The 22,945-nt window shown below is 39.0% G+C and overlaps 1 protein-coding gene across 2 annotated transcripts in view; it reads right to left on the reverse strand.

The window, feature by feature from the left end:
* Positions 1-22,945, reverse strand: part of CKAP2L (cytoskeleton associated protein 2 like) — a 33,224-nt gene that overhangs the window by 3,841 nt on the left and 6,438 nt on the right. For both annotated transcript variants that reach the window (XM_057497008.1, XM_036905041.2), the window contains 3 exons: positions 18,964-20,207; positions 15,489-15,696; positions 2,411-2,566 (listed from right to left, as the gene is read on the reverse strand). In XM_057497008.1, coding sequence (XP_057352991.1) covers positions 2,411-2,566; positions 15,489-15,696; positions 18,964-20,207 — 1,608 coding nt within the window. The remainder of the gene's footprint in view (positions 1-2,410; positions 2,567-15,488; positions 15,697-18,963; positions 20,208-22,945) is intronic.

Here is a 22,945-nt window from a genome sequence, read left to right on the forward strand (position 1 = left end):
CAAATGTGAAGATTCTGGCCCAAAGATGTAAAGTTAGCCATACAGAAAATGTGGTACACATTTTTAGTGCTGTCTTAACTGAATTTTTGTTATCATAAAAGTCATATAGCTCATTACATAAAAACTGAATAGGCCAAACTTAAAAAAGGAAACCACCCATAATCCTATTACCTAAATAAAACTTTTAGTGGGCATTTTTGGCAATTTTCCCTTAGACTTTCCTTTATTTCTTCTTTTATTTGGTAACATGACATAGAAAACACAAGATTAAACATAACATAACAAGAAAAAAAAAAAAGCCATTACAGAAAAGTAATTTCCTGATAAAATCATCTGAGTCAGCTTTCCTTTTTCAAAGTATGCAAACCCTGCCATGAAGCATAAGTGACCTGTGCTTTCTCAGAGGAACATTGTATTTAGAGGTTGGTCTTCCTGACCTGGGATGCTGTATCAAATAAATAATAGATATAAACTGACAATAGAACATAAAAGCAAAGTTATCTATACACTTTTACAAAGTCTAAGATGCTTTAAGCTTAAGGGAATAGGAATACATGAAGAGAATATATTACAAATAGTCTGAATTATATAAAATACTCATCAAGTATATTTTACATTTTTAGGGCTCCTAGTTAAATATGATGGATTGAATGCACATTTATTTCTAATCCCTCTTGAAACTCTACTAAAATGATAACAAAGGGATCAAAAGGAGGCAATAACTACAAAGAATTGAAGAAACAGCAACAAGATTTTGGAAGCTAGAATGTAGTATGAAGAGGTAATCAATTTGCTCAACTTGAAGGAGTCGAATTCAAAGCTGGCAATGTGGCTGAGAAACAACCCACTAAATCCCAGGGCCTCTGAAAGGCTCAGGAGTGGATGGTGGGGCCAAAATCAGGAGGACTGTTGAGCATCTGTTCAAAAAGCAGTCCGGCCTCCAAGTCTACCCTGCAGCCCTCAGCTCCATGCAGCTTGGTGACTGTGCCCCATGCCCTTCATTCTAACAGAAAACAGGATATATTCTCCAAGGATAAACATCTCTGGAGGATATCATGTAAGACTGAGGGTGGGGGTGCTTACTGAACAAGAGGGATAAATGAAAGTTTCCATGTTTAAGGTTGAGACTCCCAGCTCTCTTCTCCCCAAGACTCTCATAGCTGGTTTCTAGCCCCCAGGAAGGAGATGGAAGAGCCTTCTTTAGACAACATGGTCAGTCTTAGAGGAAAGACCTGAAGACACTGATGTTGAAGGGTCTTCAACTGACTCAGCCAGATCACCCTATGGTAAAGCCTCATCCATGTGTCCAGAGCTCTGAATAAGCTTTTCAAATCCTCCTCTTACATATGCAAAAATCCCTGTTTCACCAGCATCTGAGTAAAGCCTTTAATGAACAACAGAGAAGAAAACAAAATAAAACAAATTAACAGCCAAGAGAAAGAAGAGAGAGACAGAGGGAATGAGCGAGCAGTGAGGAAGAAACAGACAATTTAGGAAGAAAAGAGAATCTAAGGGTGATGGTGAAAGGAGATGACAGAATGACAGCCGGTAAAAAGCAACCCGTTGGATGGTCTCAGAGAAAAGTCTCTAAGAGGAAGAAGTCAATAGAATATCTGATGGTTTGAAAGTACTAAGAAATTTAGACAACTGGAGAAGAATTGGAAAATTGTATAGTAATAAATAGAAAGCAAAGCAAAGGGAAATGTATTCAAAGTAATCACTTCATTGGAAATTATTGAGGTAAAGATAAAAATAATCACTTTCCTTTGGGAAGTGGGAAGGAAGGGAAGCTGAGGCCTTATGCAATGAATCTAATTTAACTATTTGGCTGTTTAACTATGTGCATGTACAACTCCGATTTTGAACAATCATGGAAAAATAACATGGAAAGTGACAACTAGGAGAAAAGAGTTATAAACCTACTTGATGCATTCTTTGTTAAAAAAAAAGTCATAGGGAGGCAGTGGTTTTACTAGGTTAAGAATTAAAAGTTATTTCATACAATAGCTCGCATTATTGATTTATGGATATTGATAAGGATATTGATGTTAACTTTGATATATTTTTAGGTTCTTTATGGTGAAGTGTGACTTTGTATGGATATTGAAATGATGTGATAATTTTCTATGCTATTCCTTTCCATAATGCATGTTTCTACAATGAATGTAAGGCCGAGACATACTCACTTGACAAGAAAACTGACTCTATTGGTTTACATGTAATACTGCTTTCTACAAAATGAATATTTTAATTAAAATGTTCATAAAGGACATATTGTGCTTCATATTCTGTATGTAACTTTGTGAAGTGATTTAGGAGTTGAAAATACATTGTCTAACTGCCATATTGCAAACAACAGAAAATCCACACAAAATATTCAAGAGGTTGCCCACCCTTGACAGATACTCACTGTTGCCCCATTTCTAATGGCCTCTTCGTAAAGCCCAATAACATCAAAGGTGCCTTTACTTGCCAACAACTTTGCTTTGCAGATCCAGAATTTAGCAAATTTCTTAGCCTCAGGAATGCTGGACAATATGGTAAATATTTCATTAGAAAGTACACCCTGGAAGAAAGAAAGTATGCAGAGGTAATCATTACCATCTCACTGTTATTCTCCTGTCTTCTAATATTTATTATAGCAGGTATGGAGAAATCAGTCTGATCAATAATTTAAAAAATCTTTTTTAAGTTTCAATTTTGCTGATGTACAGTGTACATATAATAAAATGCAACCTTTTAAATAGTAGATTTCAATGATTTTTAACACTGATAATTAAATTTTAAGAGTTACATGAGAATAAACAGAAAAATGTTTATCATAACTAAAGGCAATGAATATGGTCTGTACTTTTATGTAAAACCAAAACCAAAACCAAAACCAAACCAAACCCTAGAGTAATCAATATTCACGTTTCTTACGTATTCATACTAATATAAACATAGTGTATTCAAATAACATACAATTAACATAAATAATGACCAGAATTTCCATATGACTCTAACAGAATTATGAAGGATGGCACAGGTTTGCAAGGGTCATTGGGGTGCATATGTGTGTGTGTGTGTCTGTGCAGGTGTATATAAAGAGGGTTAAGCTGCAGAAAAAGGAACTTTAAAGTGGCTCCATTGATGGTCCCCTTCTGGCTCGTACTCAGTGCAGGTGACATGGACCAGGAGGATTATGGGGAACTGGCACATTCAGCCAGGCAGCATTACTCCTCCTGAGATGCGGAGACACAAAGGTAAGCTCACAATTAAGAGTCATCAATGTTTGAGAAAACTAACACTACATGAAAGAGGCATAAACCTAACAACTAGTGGAATGAACACTGGAGCAAACGGTTGGAAGAGCAAAGAGTAACACATTTTAAGAGTACTTCAGTCAGTATCTTCAGAGTGGTAAGAGAATATTGCTATCGTAAAACCAGAACTACCTATGATAAAAAAGAATCAATAGAATGGCAGGAGAGAGGCATGGACATGGTTGAATAGTAAATCAGTGAGCTGAAAATTCAGCTGTGGAATTCTCCCAGAACCCAGTGCAACAGAACAAAGAAATGAAGAGCATGAAAGGAAAGGAGGAGCTCTGCAGGATGCACTTATCACTCAGGAAATCCAACAGCCTCTAAGAGAATTTCTAGAATGAAAAAACAGAGAGAGGAAGCAAAGTTGAACACACATTTGAAGACTTATAGAAGACAATTCCCAAGGACTGAACAAAGAAATAAGTGTTCATACTGAAATGTCCTCAAAAAGCCAAGCAGGAATGAAAAAAGAACCATGCATAGAAAACCAAGGATAAAAAGAAAATCTTAAACATTTTCAGACGAGGTGGGTGGGGATTACCTATAGACGAATGGGAATTAGACTGACAGGAGAGTTTACTAAATCAACAACTGCAGATGCAAGGAAGAAAACAAAACAGCACTTCAAATTTTCTATGGGAAAATTTGAATTTAGACATTTCCCCCAGACAAACTATGGTTCCAGCACAAGGAAGAAATAGTGACATTTATGTCAAGTGAACTCAGAAAGTTTGCCATTCAAAATTCACAAAGTTACTAGTTAATATACTTTTGAATTCAAGTGGAAAACTTGAGACAATAGTAACTACCTGAAGAATCTAACTTGCATGACATGTTTCAACTTAAGCTTAGCACATTCCTTTGTGATTTCAATTTATTGCTTTCTTTATGGAATAAAGAAAATGGGACCAAACACAGAAATGAAGGAAAATAAACCAAAAGAGAGTGTAAATAAATTGGATTACAAAAAAAAAAAAGGCAGGTATAAATTTAAATGTGTAATTACAATAAATGTGTATGGGCTAAATTCACTTTTTAAAAGCAGAGAATTCTAGATTTGGTTAAAAAAATTCAACTGTATGTATTTATATGGGGCATACTTTTAAAAATAAAGGGATGGAAAAAGATTAGACAAATTGCAACAACAAAGCATGTGTGGCAAGATTAACATCAGGCAAAAGGAAATCAAAGCAAGTCATGAAAAATAGAATGTAAAGTTGACAGAAATACAGAGAGAGATTATCAATCATGAATCACAGTGCCAGTGGGTGTTTGGCATATTTCTTTCAGAAAGCAATATATTAAATAAGGAAACAATAATTGTGCTATTTAAAATTCCTAAGTTTGTTGTAACGGATACCCATGTAGAATTTTCTCTTCAACAGAGAACACATATTCTTTTCAAACACTTTGGAACATCATTAAGACTGATCAGACATTAAGACCAGAAAGAAAAGTTCAAAATTTCATCAAGTAGAACACATACAAGCTATGTTCACCAGCCACAATGCAGTATGATAAGAAATTGACAGAAAAAAACAAAAACAAAAAAACCCTACATATCTAGAAGTTAAAATACTCTTCTAATATAACTTTTGGGTTAAAGAAGAACTTAGAGTAGAAATCTCAACAATGAACAATGATGAGAACACTTTAGTTATAAAGCTAATGGTCTCGGTTCCAGACCCACCTATTCTTAACCTCTCTGCTTTGTGACTCTGGGGCTAGAATTCTGTAAATCACTTTCTGCCTTCCCAACAGCTCCCTGCTGGGCTCTACCAAGATGGGGCACTAGAGGAGACTGCAGCCTGGTGAAGAGCAGGGACTTCCTCTCTCCCATGTGCTTCCATCACCTCAGCATCGGTCCCTCGCTCTGGCAGCAGCGGGTAGTCCTCGCCTCCTTTCCCCCGGCATTCACAGATCCCACCTCACTGGGCTTTTGGAGGCTAGAGCACCAATTGGGCAGCATCCCTTTCTCCAGGTCAGATCCCCAGCCCTGCGGGGCCCTACTTGCAGCCCTTAAGGTCTCAGTATCTGTGGGGTAGTATGCCCTCTTTAGAGTTGGCGTCCCATTCCCACCAGGGTCTGTCTCGCCTAGCTTCTAAGTTCTGATACTCCCAACCACTTTGCTCTCCTGGACCAATGGATGCTAGCTGCTTCCTGAAGTTATTGCCACTGTTACCTCAGGTTCTGTTTGGCTGTCAGCCCTTTGTGTGGCACCCATATCTTCTCTGAAGATCATTTTAGTCTACACAGGCTCACAAAGGGCTTTCATGCCCAACAAAGCACCTGCAACTCTTTGCAGTATTCAGAGAGACAGAGTGTTTGGGAATTTTTGTACCCCAAGGGCAGCCATTAATCCATGACTGTGGAACTATTAACACCACAGCTCCCTTGTCCCTGATCAGGACAACTCTGAGAGGTCTGACCCACACTGTCTCCAGGGCATCTCCTGTGGGATTGTGCCAGTCACTCTCCATGGATTTTGCTCAATACGACAGCCTGTTTGGCCTCCTTCTGTTCCTGGCCCCACATCCCTACATCCCTCCTAGTTTTCCCTAGGAGCTTCCTCCTAGTAAATTACTTCCACACAAATTTTCCTATTAGGGTCCACTTGTAGAGGACTCACATATGACATTGTGAAGCCAATCTTCATGTTATTGCATTCTTTCTATTGAGGTAACTGGTGAAGTTTTTGTTTCTCTGACTTGATCTAACTGATACAGAGCCAAACCTAGTCAAATCTGAAGGATATGACCAAAGCTAAATTCAGAGGCAAATTTATAGCATTAAATGTAAGACAGACATAAATGATTTAAGCTTTCAGCTAAAAAGGCTAGAAAAAGAACAATAAACATAAAAATAGACATACACATTGATGCCAGAAAAAAAAAATCAATAAACCCTCAAAGACAGCTTTTTAAAAAGATTAATAGAGAAATATTTAGCAAGTCACATTTAAATGAAATGCATAAAATTACTAGAATTGGCTCAAGAAATAAAAACCTAAATAGATCAATGTCCCAGGAAAAAAATAGAAAAGATACACACAAAACTATCCTTTGTAGTCCAGATGATTTTATGGGTAAGTTCTTACCAAGCCTTCAAAGAAAAAAATAATTCTCATGTCACAGAACTATTTTCAGAGTGTAGGAAAAAAGGGAAATCTCCAACTCATTTGACAAAGCCAGCATAATAGCAATACTAGGAAAACATGAGACAAAGAACACACATAAAAATCTGAAATAAAATAACTGCAACTCACAAAACTACATACTAGTTTCTCTGTGTACCTATTTTGTATATACATGCATAAAAACTGCCTGGAAGTGTAATGGTAATAGTGGTCACCTCCAGGGAGAAGCCCGGGATGCATAACTTTGTGTGTGCATGCACCTGCTCCATGGGAGGGCTGGTCCTTTAGCTGTGCTGCCTGAAATGTTTTTAACAATAAAAATGTATTAATGTATTTTCTTTAATACAAGGAAAACAAAAGAAGGAGCAATGATGATGACAAAAACAACTAAGTTTAAGTCCATGAAGGAGACATAGTTAATGTTTAACTGAATTTTGTGAACAAAACTGCTGGGATAGACCAAAACTAAAGATTTCCATTTTTTTGTTTTGTTTTGTTTTGATGTCCAACACTACCAGCCAAAAGACAGAACTGGATTTGCTTCAGGCAAGAACCTTAGTATAAAAGTCGATCCAATTATTATTTATTATTTATTATTTATTTATTTAACCGTTTTTTTTGTTAAGGTATCATTGATACACAATCTTATGAAGGTTTCACAAGAAAAATAATGTGGTTACTACATTCACCCTTATTATCGAATCCCTCCCCATACCCCATTGCAGTCACTGTCCATCAGTGCAGTAAGATGCCAGAGTCCCTACTTGTCTTCTCTGTGCTACACTGTCTTCTCCGTGAACTCACACACACCATGTGCCCTAATCATGATACCCTTCAATCCCCTTCTCCCTCCTTCCAGACCCACCCTCCCTCAACCCTCCCTTTTAGTAACCCATAGTCCCTTCTTAGGGTCTGTGAGTCTATTGCTATTTTCTTCCTTCAGTTTTGCTTTGTTGTTATACTCCACAAATGAGGGAAATCATTTAGTATTTCTTTCTCTGCTTGACTTATTTCACTGAGCATAATATCCTCTAGCTCCATCCATGTTGTTGCAAATGGTAGGATTTGTTTCTTTATGGCTGAATAGTATTCCATTGTGTACATGTACCACCCCTTCTTTATCCATTCATCTACTGATGGACACTTAAGTTGCTTCCATATCTTGGCTATTGTAAATAGTGCTGCAATAAACATAGGGGAGCATATGTCCTTCTGAATCTGAGAACTTATTTTCTTTGGGTAAATTCCTAGGAGTGGAATTCCCAGGTCAAATGACATTTTTATTTTTAGTTTTTTGAGGAACCTCCATATTGCTTTCCACAATGGTTGAAATAGTTTACATTCCCACCAGCAGTGTAGGAGGGTTCCCCTTTCTCTGCATCCTCACCAACATTTGTTGCTCCTCGTCTTTTCAATGTTGGCCATTCTACCTGATGTGAGGTGATATCTCATTATGGTTTTAATTTGCATTTCCCTGATAATTAGCGATGCAGAGCATCTTCTCATGTGCCTGTTGGCCATCTGGATTTCTTTGGAGAATTGTCTGTTCATATCCTCTGCCCATTATTTAATAGGGGCATTTGTCTTTTGGGTGTTGAGATGTGTGAGTTCTTTATATATTTTAGATGTTAACCCTTGTCGGATATGTCATTTACAAATATATTCTCCCATACTGTAGGATATCTTTTCATTCTGCTAGTGTCCTTTGCTGTACAGAAGCTTTTTAGCTTGATATAGTCCCATTTGTTCATTTTTGCTTTTGTTTCCCTTGCACAAGGAGATGTGTTCAGGAAAAAGTTGCTGATGTTTATATTCAAGAGATTTTTGCCTATGTTTTCTTCAAAGAGATTTATGGTTTCATGACTTACATTCAGGTCTTTGCTCCATTTCGAGTTTACTTTTGTGTATGGGGTTAGACAATAATCCAGTTTCATTCTCTTGTATGTAGCTGTCCAGTTTTGCCAACACCAGTTGTTGAAGAGGCTGTGATCTCCCCATTGTATGTCGATGGCTCCTTTATCATATATTAATTGACCATATATGCTTGGGTTTGTATCTGGGCTCTCTACTCTATTCCATTGGTCTATGGTTCTGTTCTTGTCCCAGTACCAAATTGTCTTGGTTACTGTGGCTTTGTAGTAGATCTTGAAGTCAGGGAGCTTAATACCCCTCACTTTATTCTCCCTTCTCAGGATTGCTTTGCTATTTGGGGTCTTTTGCGGTTCCATATGAATTTTATAACTATTTGCTCTAGTTCATTGAAGAATGATGTAGGTATTTTGATAGGGATTGCATTGAATCTGTAGATTGCTTTAGGAAGGATCGCCATTAAAAAAATTTTTATTAAGGTATGATTGATATACACTCTTATGAAGGTTTCACATGAAAAAACAATGTGGTTACTACATTTACCCATATTATCAAGTCCCCACCCATACCCCAATGCAGTCACTGTCCATCAGTGCAGCAAAATGGCACAGATCCACTATGTGCCTTCTCTGTTACACTGTTCTCCCCGTGATCCCACACACCATGTGTACTAAACATAATACCTCTTAATCCCCTTCTCCCTCCCTCCCCACCCACCCTCCCACACCCCTCCCCTTTGGTAACCACTAGTTCATTCTTGGAGTCTCTGAGTCTGCTGCTATTTTGTTCCTTCAGTTTTGCTTCATTGTTATACTTTCCTTTGTATGTGATCTTATTTCTCTCTCTGGCTGGTTTTAATAGTCTGTCTTTATCCTTGATCTTTGCCATTTTAATTAATATATATCTTGGTGTTGTCCTCCTTGGGTCCCTTGTGTTGGGAGATCTGTGCATCTCCATGGCCTGAGAAACTATCTCCTTCCCCAGATTGGATAAGTTTTCAGCAATCACCTCCTCAAAGACACATTCTATCCATTTCTCTCTCTCTTCTTCTTCTGGTTCCCCTACAATGTGAATATTGTTCTGTTTGGATTGGTCACACAATTCTTTCAATATTCTTTCATTCTTAGAGATCCTTTTTTCTCTCTGTGCCTCAGCTTCTTTGTATTCCTCTTCTCTAGTTTCTATTTCACTTATTGTCTCCTCCACCATATCCAATCTACTTTTAATACCCTCATTGTGCTCTTCAACAATTGGATCTCTGACCGGAATTCATTCCTGAGTTCTTGAATATCTTTCCGTACCTCCATGAGCATGTTAATGATTTTTATTTTGAACTCCCATTCAGGAAGTCATGAGGTCCATGTTATCTTTCTCAGGAGTTATATTAATTTTACTCTGAACCAGGTTCTTGTGGCATTTCATATTTGTATATGGCACCCGCTAGTGTCCAGAAGCTCTACTCTCTGGAGCTGCTCAGCCCCTGAAGCAATGTCGGGGTTGCAGGGGAGTGGTATTGGTGCCTGGTGGGAGGAAAGTGCTATTTCCTACTTCCCGGCTGCTATGTCTGTCTCCACTTCCTGAACCAGTGGGCCGAGCACACAGGTATAAGCTTTTGTCCTAGAGCAGCCGGATATGGATGCCTGCTTTCCACAAGCGGCTGGAATCTCAGTCTCTCCAGGAATTCTGTCTGTCTGTCTTAGCTTTCCAACCTCATAATCAGGAGAGTATCATGAAAGCACCATGAAATGTAGGTTTGTGCTCCCAGAGAAGATCTTGGAGTTAGGTATCCAGCAGTCCCAGGCCGGCACTCCCTCCCTGCTTGGTTTCTCTTCCTCCCACTGGTGAGCTGAGGTGGGGGAAGGGCTTGGGTCCCGCCGGGCCACTGCTTTGGTACGTTACCCTTTTCCAAGAGGCCTGCTTTTTTTCTCTAGGTGTATGCAGTCTGGTGCAGTCCTTTCCTGTTGTTCTTTCAGGATTAGTTGTATTAATTATATTTTCATATTATATGCAGTTTTAGGAGAAAGCCACTGTCTCATCTCTCACGCCGCCATTTTTAATCTACATTCAGGCAGGATAGGCATTTTGACAATATTAATTCTTCCTATCCATGAGCACAGGATGTGTTTCCATTTATTGGTATCTTTTAATTTCTCTCATGAGTGTCTTGTAGTTTTCAGAATATAGGTCTTTCACTTCCTCAGTTAGGTTTATTCCTAGGTATTTTATTCTTTTTGATGCAATTGTGAATGGAATTGTTTTCCTGATTTCTCTTTCTGCTAGTTCATTGCTAGTGTATAGGAATGCAACAGATTTCTGTGTATTAGTTTTGTATCCTGCAACTTTGCTGAATTCATATATTAGATCTAATAATTTTGGAGTGGGTTCTTTAGGGTTTTTTATGTACAATATCATGTCATCTGCAAACAGGGACCGTTTCACTTCTTCATTGCCAATCTCAATGCCTTTTATTTCTTTGTGTTGTCTCATAGCCGTGGTGAGGACCTCCAGAACTATGTTGAATGAAAGTGGGGAGAGTGGGCATCCTTGTCTTGCTCCCGATCTTAAAGAAAAAGCTTTCAGCTTCTTGCTGTTAAGTATTATGTTGGCTGTGGGTTTATCATATATAGCCTTTATTTTGTTGAGGTACTTGCCCTTTATACCCATTTTGTTGAGAGATTTTATCATGAATGGATGTTGAATTTTGTTGATTGCTTTTCTGGCATCTATGGAGATGATCATGTGGTTTTTGTCCTTCTTTTTGTTGATGTGGTGGATGATGTTGATGGATTTTCTAATATTGTATCCTCCTTGCATCCCTGAAATAAATCCTACTTGATCATGATGGATGATCTTTTTGATGTATTTTTGAATTTGGTTTGCTAATGTTTTGTTGAGTATTTTTGCATTTATGTTCATCAGGGATATTGGTCTATAATTTTCTTTTTTTGTGGTGTCTTTGCCTGGTTTTGGTATTAGGGTGATGCTGGCCTCATAGAATGGGTTTGGAAGTATTCCTTCCTCTTCTACTTTTTGGAAAATTTTAAGGAGAATGGGTATTAGATCTTCACTAAATCTTTGATAAAATTCAATGGTGAAGCCATCCAGTCCAGGGGTTTTGTTTTTAGGTAGCTTTTTGACTACCAATTCAATTTCTTTGCTAGTATTTGGTCTGTTCAGATTTTCTGTTTATTTCTGGGTCAGCCTGTGAAGGTTGTATTTTTCTAGAAAGTTGTGCATTTCTTCTAGGTTATCCAGTTTGTTAGCATATACTTTTTCATAGTATTCTCTAATAATTCTTTGTATTTCTGTGGTGTCCATAGTGATTTTTCCTTTCTCATTTCTGATTCTGTTTATGTGTGTAGACTCTTTTGTTCTTGATAAGTCAGGCTATGGGGTTATCTATTTTGTTTATTTTCTCAAAAAACCAGCTCCTGCTTTCATTGATTCTTTCTACTGTTTTATTCTTCTCAATTTTATTTATTTCTGCTCTAAGCTTTATTATGTCCCTCCTTGTATTGACTTTGGGCATTTGTTCTTCTTTTTCTAGTTTTGTTAATTGTGAGTTTAGGCTGTTTATATGGGATTGTTCTTCTTTCCTGAGGTAGGCCTGTATTGCAATATACTTCCCTTTTAGCACAGCCTTCGCTGCATCCCAGATTTTGTGGTGTTGAATTATTATTGTTATTTGTCTCCATATATTGCTTGATCTGTTTTAATTTGGTCACTGATCCACTGATTATTTAGGAGTATGTTGTTAAGCCTCCATGTATTTATGGGATTTTTCATTTTCTTTGCATAATTTATTTCTAGTTTCATACCTTTGTGGTCTGAGAAGCTGGTTGGTACAATTTCAATTTTTTTAAATTTACTGAGGCTCTTTCTGTGGCCTAGTATATGATCTATTCTTGAAAATGTTTCATGTGCAATTGAGAAGAATGTGTATCCTGCTGCTTTTGTGTGGAGTGTTCTGTAGATGTCTGTTAGGTCCATCTTGTCTAAGGTGTTGTTCAGTGTCTGTGTCATTACTTATTTTCTGTCTGGTTGATCTGTCCTTTGGAGTGGTGTGTTGAAGTCTCTTAAAATGAATGCATTGCATTCAATTTCTCCCTTTAATTCTGTTAGTATTTGTTTCACGTATGTAAATGCTCCTGTGTTGGGTGCACAGATATTCATAATGGTTATATCCTCTTTTTGGACTGACCCTTTTATTATTATGTAATGTCCTACTTTGTCACTTGTGACTTTCTTTGTGTTGAAGTCTATTTTGTCTGATACAAGTACTGCAACTCCTGCTTTTTTCTATTAGTTGCATGAAATATCTTTTTCTATCCCTTCACTTTTAGTCTGTGTATGTTTCTGGGTTTGAAGTGAGTCTCTTGTAGGCAGCATATAGACAGATCTTGTTTTTTATTCATTCAGTGGCTCTATGTCTTTTGATTGTTGCATTTAGACCATTTACATTTAGGGTGATTATTGATAGGTATGTACTTATTGCCATAGCTGGCTTTAGATTCATGGTTACCTAAGGTTCAAGGGTAATTCCCTTACTATCTAACAGTCTAAATCAACACTTACTATTACAAACACAATTTAAAGGTTCTTTTTTTTTCTTTTGTCTTTTTCTTCCTTCTCCATTATTTATATACTAGGTATCAAGGTATTATATTCTGTACTCTTAGCCTATTCCTTGCCTGACTTTGTGGGTAGCTGATTTAATTTTGCATCTGCTTAGTAATTAATTGTTCTACTTACTTTTCTGCGGTTTCATTTCCTCTGTTAACAGCTATTTAGCCTTAGGAACACTTCTATCTATAGCAGTCCCTCCAACATGCACTGTAGAGATGGTTTGTGGGAGGTAAATTCTCTCAGCTTTTGCTTATCTGGAAACTGTTTAATCCCTCCTTCAAATTTAAATGATAATCTTGCCAGTAGAGTATTCTCGGTTCGAGGCCCTTTTGTTTCATTGCATTAAATATATTGTACCACTCCCTTCTGACCTGTAAGGTTTCTCTTGAGAAGTCTGATGACAGCTTGATGGATTTTCCTTTCTTTGTGATCTTTTTTCTCTCTCTGGCTGCTTTTAAAAGTCTGTCCTTATCCTTGATCTTTGCCATTTTAATTATTATATGTCTTGGTGCTGTCTTCCTTGGGTCCCTTGTGTTGGAGATCTGTGCACCTCCATGGCCTCAGAGACTATCTCCTTCCCCGGACTGGGAAAGTTTTCAGCAGTTACCTCCTCAAAGACACTTTCTATCCGTTTTCTTCTGGTATTCCTATAATGCGAATATTGTTCCATTTTGATTGGTCACACAGTTCCACCAATATTCTTTCATTCCTAGAGATCCTTTTGTCTTTCTGTCCCTCAGCTTCTTTGTTTTCCTCCTCTCTAATTTCTATTCCATTTACTGTCTCTTCTACTACATGTAATCAACTTTTAAATCCCTCCTTTTTTCATTTCAAATACTAAATTTCTTAATGATTGAATCTGCATCCTAAGTTTGCCTCTGAGTTCTTGAATATTTTTCTGTACCTCCATGAGCATGTTTATGATTTTTATTTTGAAATCTCTTTGAGGAAGATTGATGAGTTCAGTGTCACTTGGTTCTTTTTTTGGTGTTTGTGGGATTTTGGTTTGAACCAGGTTACCTTGACATTTCATATTTGTCTGTGGCGCCCTCTAGTGCCCAGAAGCTCTACTCTCTGGAACTGCTCAGCCCCTGGAGTGATGTTGGGGGTAGCAGGGGAGTGGCACTGGTGCCTGGGGGATGGAAAGAGCTGTTTTTGGCTTCCCGGCTAATGTGCCTGTCTCCACTGTCAGAACCAGTGGGCCGAATGCACACGTGTAAGCCTCTGTGCTTTGGGTTAGTAGCTTCCATAGGCAGGGCCTCCCTCTGGCTGGCCTGACACCAGGGCAGGGACTGCCTATTTGTGAGCCGGTGCTGGCAGGTTGGGAAGAAGGCATAGCAGGTTGTGTATCACAGTGGGGGGCCCCAGAGCTGCTCTGTAGCCAGCCAAGGGGATGGAGCACTTGAAGCTCCTGTAAATTCTCAACCTGCTGGGCAGAGTGCACCTTGACAATTTTATCCACCTATCCTTTCTCTGAGCCGCAAGCTTAGTGCAATCCTTGCCCCTTTAGCAGCCCTCTTACTGTTAGGAAGTCTCTCAGATTGCCCGCCTTTCTTTTGTCCCAGGGCAGCTGGATGTGGATCCCTGTTTTCCACACGTGGCTGGAATGTCAGTCTCTCCAAGTATTCCGCCTGTCTTAGCTTTCCAGCCACACAAAACTCCAGAACACCATGCAATGTAGGTTGAGCTCCCAGAGCAGATCTCCAGAGCTGGGTGTTCAGCAGTCCTAGGCTTCCACCCCCTTCCCGATCCGTTTCTCTTCCTCCCACTGGTGAGCTGGGGTGGGGGAAAGGCTTGGGTCCTGCCAGATCACAGCTTTGGTATGTTACCCTGTTCCATAAGGTCTGCTCTTTTCTTCAGGTGTATGTAGTCTGGCGCAGCCTTCTTTCCTGCGGTTCTTTTAGGATTAGTTGTATTAAGTATATTTTCATATTATATGTGGTTTTGGGAGGTTTCTGTCTCACCTCTCATGCTGCCATCTTTAATCCCATACTCTCGATCCAGTTGTTTTTATTGTTTTTTCTTTCAAGGAATCTCCTAAGGGTCATACTCTTTGCTATCACCTACTTTATCCTTATCTGCAGAATTTAGATGACAGGTGACATTCACAGTTACCCAAGGTCTTTAGGATAAACCCAGTTTTACATGTGACCCTGCCTTTTGACTTCAGCTTTGCATTCAAATGTCATATGTGTACTGTTTGGACCTTGATACAGGAAGAAGCCAAAAGTCCCTTTTGGATCCCTCTGGTGCCAAGCTGCTTGGGTTTATTTCCCAACTTCTCTGTGTCTCTTTCACTTGTAAAGTAGGCAGAGTACTGGTCATTATGATAATTGTATAATGTAAGTCAAGTGCTCAGAATGGTGCCTGGCATACAAGAGCCATTATTTAAGTGCATGCCATTATTATTATTGCATTATTCTTCTACATTAAAAAGAGGAACTAAATTTCTGTGTAGACAGAGGTTATCTACCCTATACTATAGCTAAGAAAAGTGCTTAAAAACTCTTAAGACTCTGGGACAAATCTTTGGGAGCTTATTCACTTACCCTTTCGATGAGCTGCAGACATTCTGTCAGAGTGTTGTTAATTTTATTGGACAGTTCAAATAGTGCTTTCTTTTCTTCCTCTTCTTTTTCCATACTCTTCCAGAATGAAATATTCATCTCCTCTATTATTTTTCTTTTTGTTTTAAGTTCCATAGGAGGTCGTTTATAGATTTTTCCTTTAGATTTCTGCCATTCTTCCAGTTGTTTCCTGTTATGCAATTAAAGAGGGAGAATGGCTTTAGGCATTTTTTTTTTTTGGACAAAATTTCTAAAGTATATGCTAATGCAGATTGAGTATCACTAGCCACCTTCAACTACAGACAAAGTCAGGCAAATGGAATTAAAAAACAATGTACAAACAGGTAATGGCAGCACTAGTGCCCCACCCTTAAGAATGCATATGCCAGGGGATTACTAGGTGTCTCAGTCCTCAAGCTCCTTACTTCATGATTATTTTTCATTGTTTTCCTCTCAAAATTTCATTTCACCTGTATGCTCCCTCTGACACTTGCTTTCTTAAGACATTCCTCCATCTCTGAGATCTCTAACTCAGCATTCCATTCCTTCACTATGAACTTTATATCTGCCACTCAAGCAGACCCACCAAACCTGCATTCTGCCCTTAATCGGGTCTTACTCAAAGTGACACCTTTTGCCCAGTTCCTTAGCCCTCTCCAGACCACACATGACCCCCTACTGTCCTAAACAGGCTCAATAATTTCAGGGCTCTTTTCTTAAGTAGTTGGTCACTGAGGGTGCCAACTGCTAACCCTCACTCTCTCCCACTGTCACATTCTCTCCTTGTGCTTCTAAGCAGTCCAAAGATTACTGTTTGGAGGGCACTAAGACACACAGACCCAAGTGTTTGGATGGAGGTGCTTCAGCTTCTTTATGTACAATGACATGTTTATTACTCACAAATGCACATTTCAGCCCAGATCTTTCCCTACAGTCCCAAACTGTGTAAAACCCACTGCCTAGTTGATATCTTTTATTTGGATGTTTGGCAGGGATTTCAAATTTAATATTGGCCAAAACAAAGCTCTTAATTTTCATCTCCAGATCAGTTCCCAAACAGCCTTCCTATATTGGTAGACAGTACCCAAACCTGACCAGTTGCTGAGGCTTAAAACCAGGAGTTATCTTTAATCCTTTTTCCTCCCAACATCCAACATTACTGTGGAGTCTGTATACCTTGTACCTGCACGACCACCCTCCTAGTCCATATCACTGTCACCTGAAATACTGCAGCTGCCTCCAGACTCATCTCCTTGCTTCCACTCTAACCCTCATCAAATTCATCCTATGCACAGTAGCTAGAGTGATCTTTAAAATGTAAACCAGATTGAGGTACTGTCAGGAACTTCCTTGGCTCTTGGAATACAGTCCAAAATGTCTTCCATGGCTGAGGTGCAGCATGACCCGCTTACCTCTCCAACCTCACGTCATACCGCAGTCCCTCTTGCTCACCCTCCAGGAGCACTGGCATAATCTCAGCTACTTAGCCCAAGCGCATTCCTGCCTTATGGTCTTGTATTACCAGTCTTCAGCTCTCTGCTCAAATGACACATGCTTGGAGAGGCAATTATCTGTAATTATTCTGATGTATTTAATCAATGTTTTGATTTTCTGTCTTCTCCACTAGAATGCAAGCTCTATAAAGGCAGATATCTTGGATGTTCCTGTGCCTAGCACAGTGTTTGGCACACACAAGTGTGCAACAGCATACAGTAAAATTTCCCTTTTTCAGTGTATAGTTATGTGAATTTTGACAAATGCATGAAGCCATGTAACAGTAACTACAATCAAGATACAAAACTCTCAAAAATTCCCTCATGCTCCTTGGGAGTCAACTCTGCCCTCATCATCAGCTCCTGGTAATCACTGATCTCTTATCTGTCATTATAGTTTTGCTTTTTCCAGAATTTCAATAACTGATTAACTCTTGTTTCTCTCCTTTACTCCAGAGCACAATCAATTCAGTGCTTATTTCAGCCCCAACTGCTGCTCCCTCTTTACCTTCACTTAACATCCCTGCTCAATGATAGAAGCTGAGACATCTGGATGTGTTTCCCCCATGTTCCCGGCATTCTTCGCATCTCCTTAGCCTTCCTCCTAATCATAAATGAAGAGGGAACTTGCTTTTTCTAAAGTCAATTTATTCCCAAAATCTCAATACCATGATTTTATTATTCTAGGACTTCTGTACACACAAGGAAAAAGGTGCCCCAGGGGCAGAGGCTGGACTGTGTGCCCACTACTGCCTCCAGTGCCTGGCACACTGCTGTAGTTTTTCAAGGAGCACTGAGGAACAAGTGAGTGATATGTCCCTCTCCAGACTCCTTCTTTTTTGTAATCAAACATGGTCAGTACTCCACACGCTGCCTTACAGTCCATCATCTCTTATCTGGTTTAGACTGTGAACTTCAGGGTAGGGACCCTGACTTCCTCATTCACCAGCTCAGGGTCTTTGTACTCAAGCTTTCCTGTTGCTCAGAAGGCTCATCCTTCCTGTCACTGTCCTTTTCCCAGCCCAGATGTCATTGTTGAATTTCCCCTTATTCTTCTATAGAAAGAAGTCATCCCAGCCTCACTTTCCCTGTCACATCACCCTGAAGTAAGTTGTTTGTTTTCTGTCTCTTCAGTGAGCTCATCTGTGGTGCTGGGGGATTTACTTGGAGAATCAATCCTGCCCTCACTCTACCTTGCTATACCTTTCAGCTTTCATCTTATTTTACACATTCCTTTCATCCTTTTCAGGAATCTCCTTATTTTCTACTCCAACCAAGTATATATAGGTGCCTCTCCTGGGAGGCTCACTACATTGTGAGATTATGTCTGGTCCTGTGCAGAAAGGACATGAAATCTTTTGGCTCAGTTTCAAGCATCACAGATGTTAAATGTTAACCACCAGCAACCTGAGATGCTTACTTCTACCTTCTGAATTCTGTGTAAACTGACTGCTCCTCTCTGCTTTAGCTTACTTTCCAAATCTTGGCCTGCTCAGACTCATCAAAGTTTCCTGTTTCTGCTTCCCTGATACATTTTCTGGATTTAACCACTTGTCTGCTTGTCAAGGGACTACCATCTCCCCACTTACTAGTTATGTAAACTCACTCTTCTATCTCCTCTTACCCTGCCCTCTTCTATTGCTGTTCAGTCCCGGAAGGGTACCTTTTGAATGAATAGTCAACATCAGCAACCCCTATTTCCTACTCGACCATTCTGTTTCGATTTCTTTTTAGAAAATTAATTATTTCAAGCACCAAGAAATTTAGAGAATAATGTATAACACAGTATGTCCACTCAGCTCTGTCAAGTCTTAATATTTGTTATAGTTGCTCCAGATATTTTCTCAGGGTTGTAGCTAACAATTATTTAGTGCCATTGTTTATGGCCTATTTCTTGAGTATTCCTGATGACTAATTTGCCTAATCATCTTAAATTACAAACGTTTGAAATTAAAGCAAAGTACCTTCGATCCTCTGCTGTGGTCTTTTTAGTATTTGGGTTAGTTTGTGTCCCCTTTGGGACTGGTCTTCCATTTATGGTTGTGTTACCAGCTTGAGTTTTGGGAGCTGTCTGGTTTAGAAAATGGTTCTGGGGAAGAGCTTTTTTCACTTTGGCTTCCAAAGTCCACGGCTTTTGTTGACAGCTGTTGTTGCATTGATTCCCATTTGTTCCATTTGCTCTTACACTGGGGGTGCTTGGAATGACTGAGTTAAAGTTGCTAACTGCCAAATTAGGTCTTTGGTTTATGGCCTTCGATTTTTGAGGTACACATGATGTCTTCGGTCTAAAACGGGTCTGAGTGGATTTCTGATCTTGCTTAATGCTCAGATGTCTGTTGTTTTTTCCACCCTGAAGCATACCAGGGTGTGTCCGGGGCTTGGTACCTTTTACTTTCTGTTCAGTAACAATGCACGATTGTAACTTAGTTTCATTTGGTCTTTCATATTTACCTCTATTAACCTTTAATTCCTTTATGTCCTTGACCACTGGTTTCTTCGATGTTTGAGTTCTATTAACAGAGTGAAAAGGATCTGTCTTTGGGGGTTTTTCTCCTGGTCTTGCAAGATCTGTTCCTCTAGGGAGTTGCCGGGACTTTACTGGTGGAATCCTGATTTGTGTTTCTCTAACAAATTGTTTATTAACTCTGTCTTTCAGAACAGCCTTATTCTCTGAACTTTTGCCCAAGGCTTGTTTAGGAGCCAGACTACTCTTATTTTGATTGTAAGAGTTAGTTTTTGGCTTTCTTAGGGCCCACACTTCAGAATCTGGCTTCCTCTCAGAGTCTGGAAAGGTTTGGGGCAAGTTCTCTTTGTTCATCTCTTTTAGAAAGCTATTCAAGGATTCATTTTCAACATGGGCATTGTCCACAGAGTCTGTACACTGAGTATTTCCTCGATCTGTTATCTGCTGCTTTTTAGTTTTCAATTCCTTTATATTAAGTGACCCCACAGTTTTTCTTAACAGTTCTCCAGTTGTGGAAGATCTAGCTTTTTGCTGGTGTTGACTATTGCTGGATGGTTTACAGTTTGAGTTAGAAGAAACACACCCTGATATCAGCCTCTTGCCCACAAGTTTTGGGGGCTCCAACTTTGGCTTCTGGGACCCTGTGATGCTGGTAGGTCTGGGCTGAGGTTTAATGCTGATGGGTCTCGTAGCATTGATGGGCAAAGCAACATGGTTGGTAACATCCTTTTTGGGTCTAACAGCCTAAAATGACAAAGAAAAATGTCAAAAAAAGTAAATTTATAATCACAGCTCACTGTTTAAAAAAAAAATGAGTTATTTCATTTAAGAAAGTTGAATCCTGAGAAAATAAAGGCTCACTAATAGATGATATTTATTACTGGAGTTCCTATCTGAAATATATCAGAATCTTTTGGCTTGATAGAATTAAGCAGAGATACAATGAACATACAAAAACTGTCATTTAATAAATAAATTTGCCTTAATCAAATAAGTATTTGCCGAATGCCCGTTATGCCCCAGTGAAGTGTCCTTCTAGGGACTCTGGAAAGATACATACATAATAAAATTGTACCTACCAAGTTCCTCCTAGTAGTACTTTCTATTGCTACACTAATTTTTTAAAAAATAACCCTGCCTTTGTAAATGTCAGAGTCTTTCAAGAACCTTGGTCTCATACCTGGAAATTGGCTCAGGGATAGGTGGTAGATGCTGGCAGGCCTGAGAGACTGTGGAATAGCTTTCAATAAGCATCTAACATCTCAGTAGAAAAGTCAGTCATATTTGTGAAGTCAGGCAAGGGTTTCAAGGTTAGATTCTATGTTATTAACAAGAAAATGTTTCAGTCATCTGATTTAATTTTGGATGAGAAAGGAAGGATTAGGTTACAGAGAACTTTAAAAACTAGGGAGGGGAGTTTAGAATTGATATGGTAAATAATAGGGCCAAGCCGTGTGGATTCTAGAGCATCTGTACTGCAAGCAAAATTATTCAGGAGAACTTGGTAGAGATTTGCAGAATATATGTCTCCAGGGGAAGATTCAGGAATGCTAGTTACCACTCTTATGTTTAATTCAACAGTACTGTTCAGAGTTACTAAATAAGCATTGTGAGTGTGTAAAGGAAGTCTATAACCAGAACCATTTGGCACCAGGGACAAAAGATGTCTGCCCTGGAATGGGGTGTGTGTGTGTGTGTGTGTGTGTGTGTGGTGGTAGTGGTGGGCTGGGGAGGGTTGGAATGGGAGGCAGAGAGATGATGGTATACATACATGGTTAGTGAGGGGGTTATTCCTGAGCCCTAACATTTACATCCACCTCTCATCTTGCAATTACTGCTTACTGAAGAGGCAGAGGTGTTGATATGAAAGTTTCCAAACATGTGCTCTTCCTTAGCTGTTTTCTTTTGTACATTTAAATAAGTTGAGATATAATTTGCATCCCATAAAATTCACCTTAAAGTGTACAACTGAGTGGGTTTTAATATAGTCACAGGCTGTACAACCATTGCCACTATCTAATTCCAAAATATTTTTATTGCCCCAGAAAGAAATCCCATACTTGCCAGTAGTCACTCCCCATTTCCCTCTCCCCACAGACCCTGGCAACCACTAACCTACTTTCTGTCTCTATAGATTTGCCTAGATTAGACATCTCATATAAATGGAATCATATAATATGTGGCCTTTTGTCTGGCTTCTTTCACTTAGCATGTCTCTGAGATTCACCCATGTCGTAGCATGTATCAGTACTTCATTATTTTATTTTTCAATTGAAAAATTTTATTTCTTAGAGCAGTTTTAGATTCAAAGCAAAACTGAGTGGAAATTACAGGGAGTTCCCATATACTTCTTGTTCCCACACACTCACTTTACTACTTTTTATGGCTAAATAACTAGCCCATTGTATGGATATATCACATTCTGGTCACCCATTCATCAACTGATGGACATTTGGGTTGTTTCTATATTTTAACTATTATGGATAATACTGCTATGAACATTTGCTGTAAGTTTTTATGTGAGCATATTTTCAGTTCTCTTGGGTATTAGGAGTGGAACTGTTGGGCCATATGGTAGCTCTGTGTTTAACTTTTGAAGACTTGCCAAACTGTTTTCCAAAGTGGCTGCACTATTTTGTATCTCTACCAGCAAAGTATAAGGCTTCTAATTTTTCCACATCTTCCCCAACACTTACTATCTGTCTTTTTGATTATAACCATCTTAGTGGGTGTGAATTGGGATCTTATTGTGGTTTTTATTTGCATTTCTCTGATGGCTAATGATGTTGAGCATCTTTTTATGTCCTTATTGGCCATTTGTGCACCTTCTTCAGAGAAGGGTCTATTCAGATCCTTTGTCTATTTTAAATTTGGGTTGCCTTTTAATTGTTGTGTTATAAGAATTCTGTATATATCCTGGATACTAGATCTTATCATATATACAATTTGCAATTATTCTCTCGAAGTGTTTTTATATCTTTTAGTTCAGCCTGGCCTTGCTAACTTATTGTAGGTGGTAGACTCGCCATGTAGTTTTAAGCACTTCATCAAGAGAGAAAACTAGGCTTAGAAGAGTCATCAGGCTAGCAGAAGAACCTGTAATCAACATGCAAATAGAGACCATTAGAGCTGGAAGCGATTTTAGAGATCATTAAACTGACCCCTCATTTGAGAGGGAAAGTGAGCTGCCCAAGTTTAGGCAAGGCATTAGAGGCAGAGTTGGAGTTAGAATTTTAGTCTCTGACTCCTGGTCTCTCTGACAACTCACCACAGAACTGATGGATTGATTTGATTAAAAAAACAAAGACAAAATGTATAAGAAGGAACAACTGATTCACTGAATTTGATTCCTTCATTCTGGACATACGAAGCCAGAGAAGGGAGAAAAATTCACAAAGGATATGACTGGGGCTTAAATCAAGAGAGATTTACTGAATGCCTGCTAGACACTGTGCTGAAGCAAGATGACACTTGCCCCGAGG

Source organism: Manis pentadactyla, chromosome 2, assembly GCF_030020395.1.
Source record: "Manis pentadactyla isolate mManPen7 chromosome 2, mManPen7.hap1, whole genome shotgun sequence".
Lineage (NCBI taxonomy): Eukaryota > Metazoa > Chordata > Mammalia > Pholidota > Manidae > Manis > Manis pentadactyla.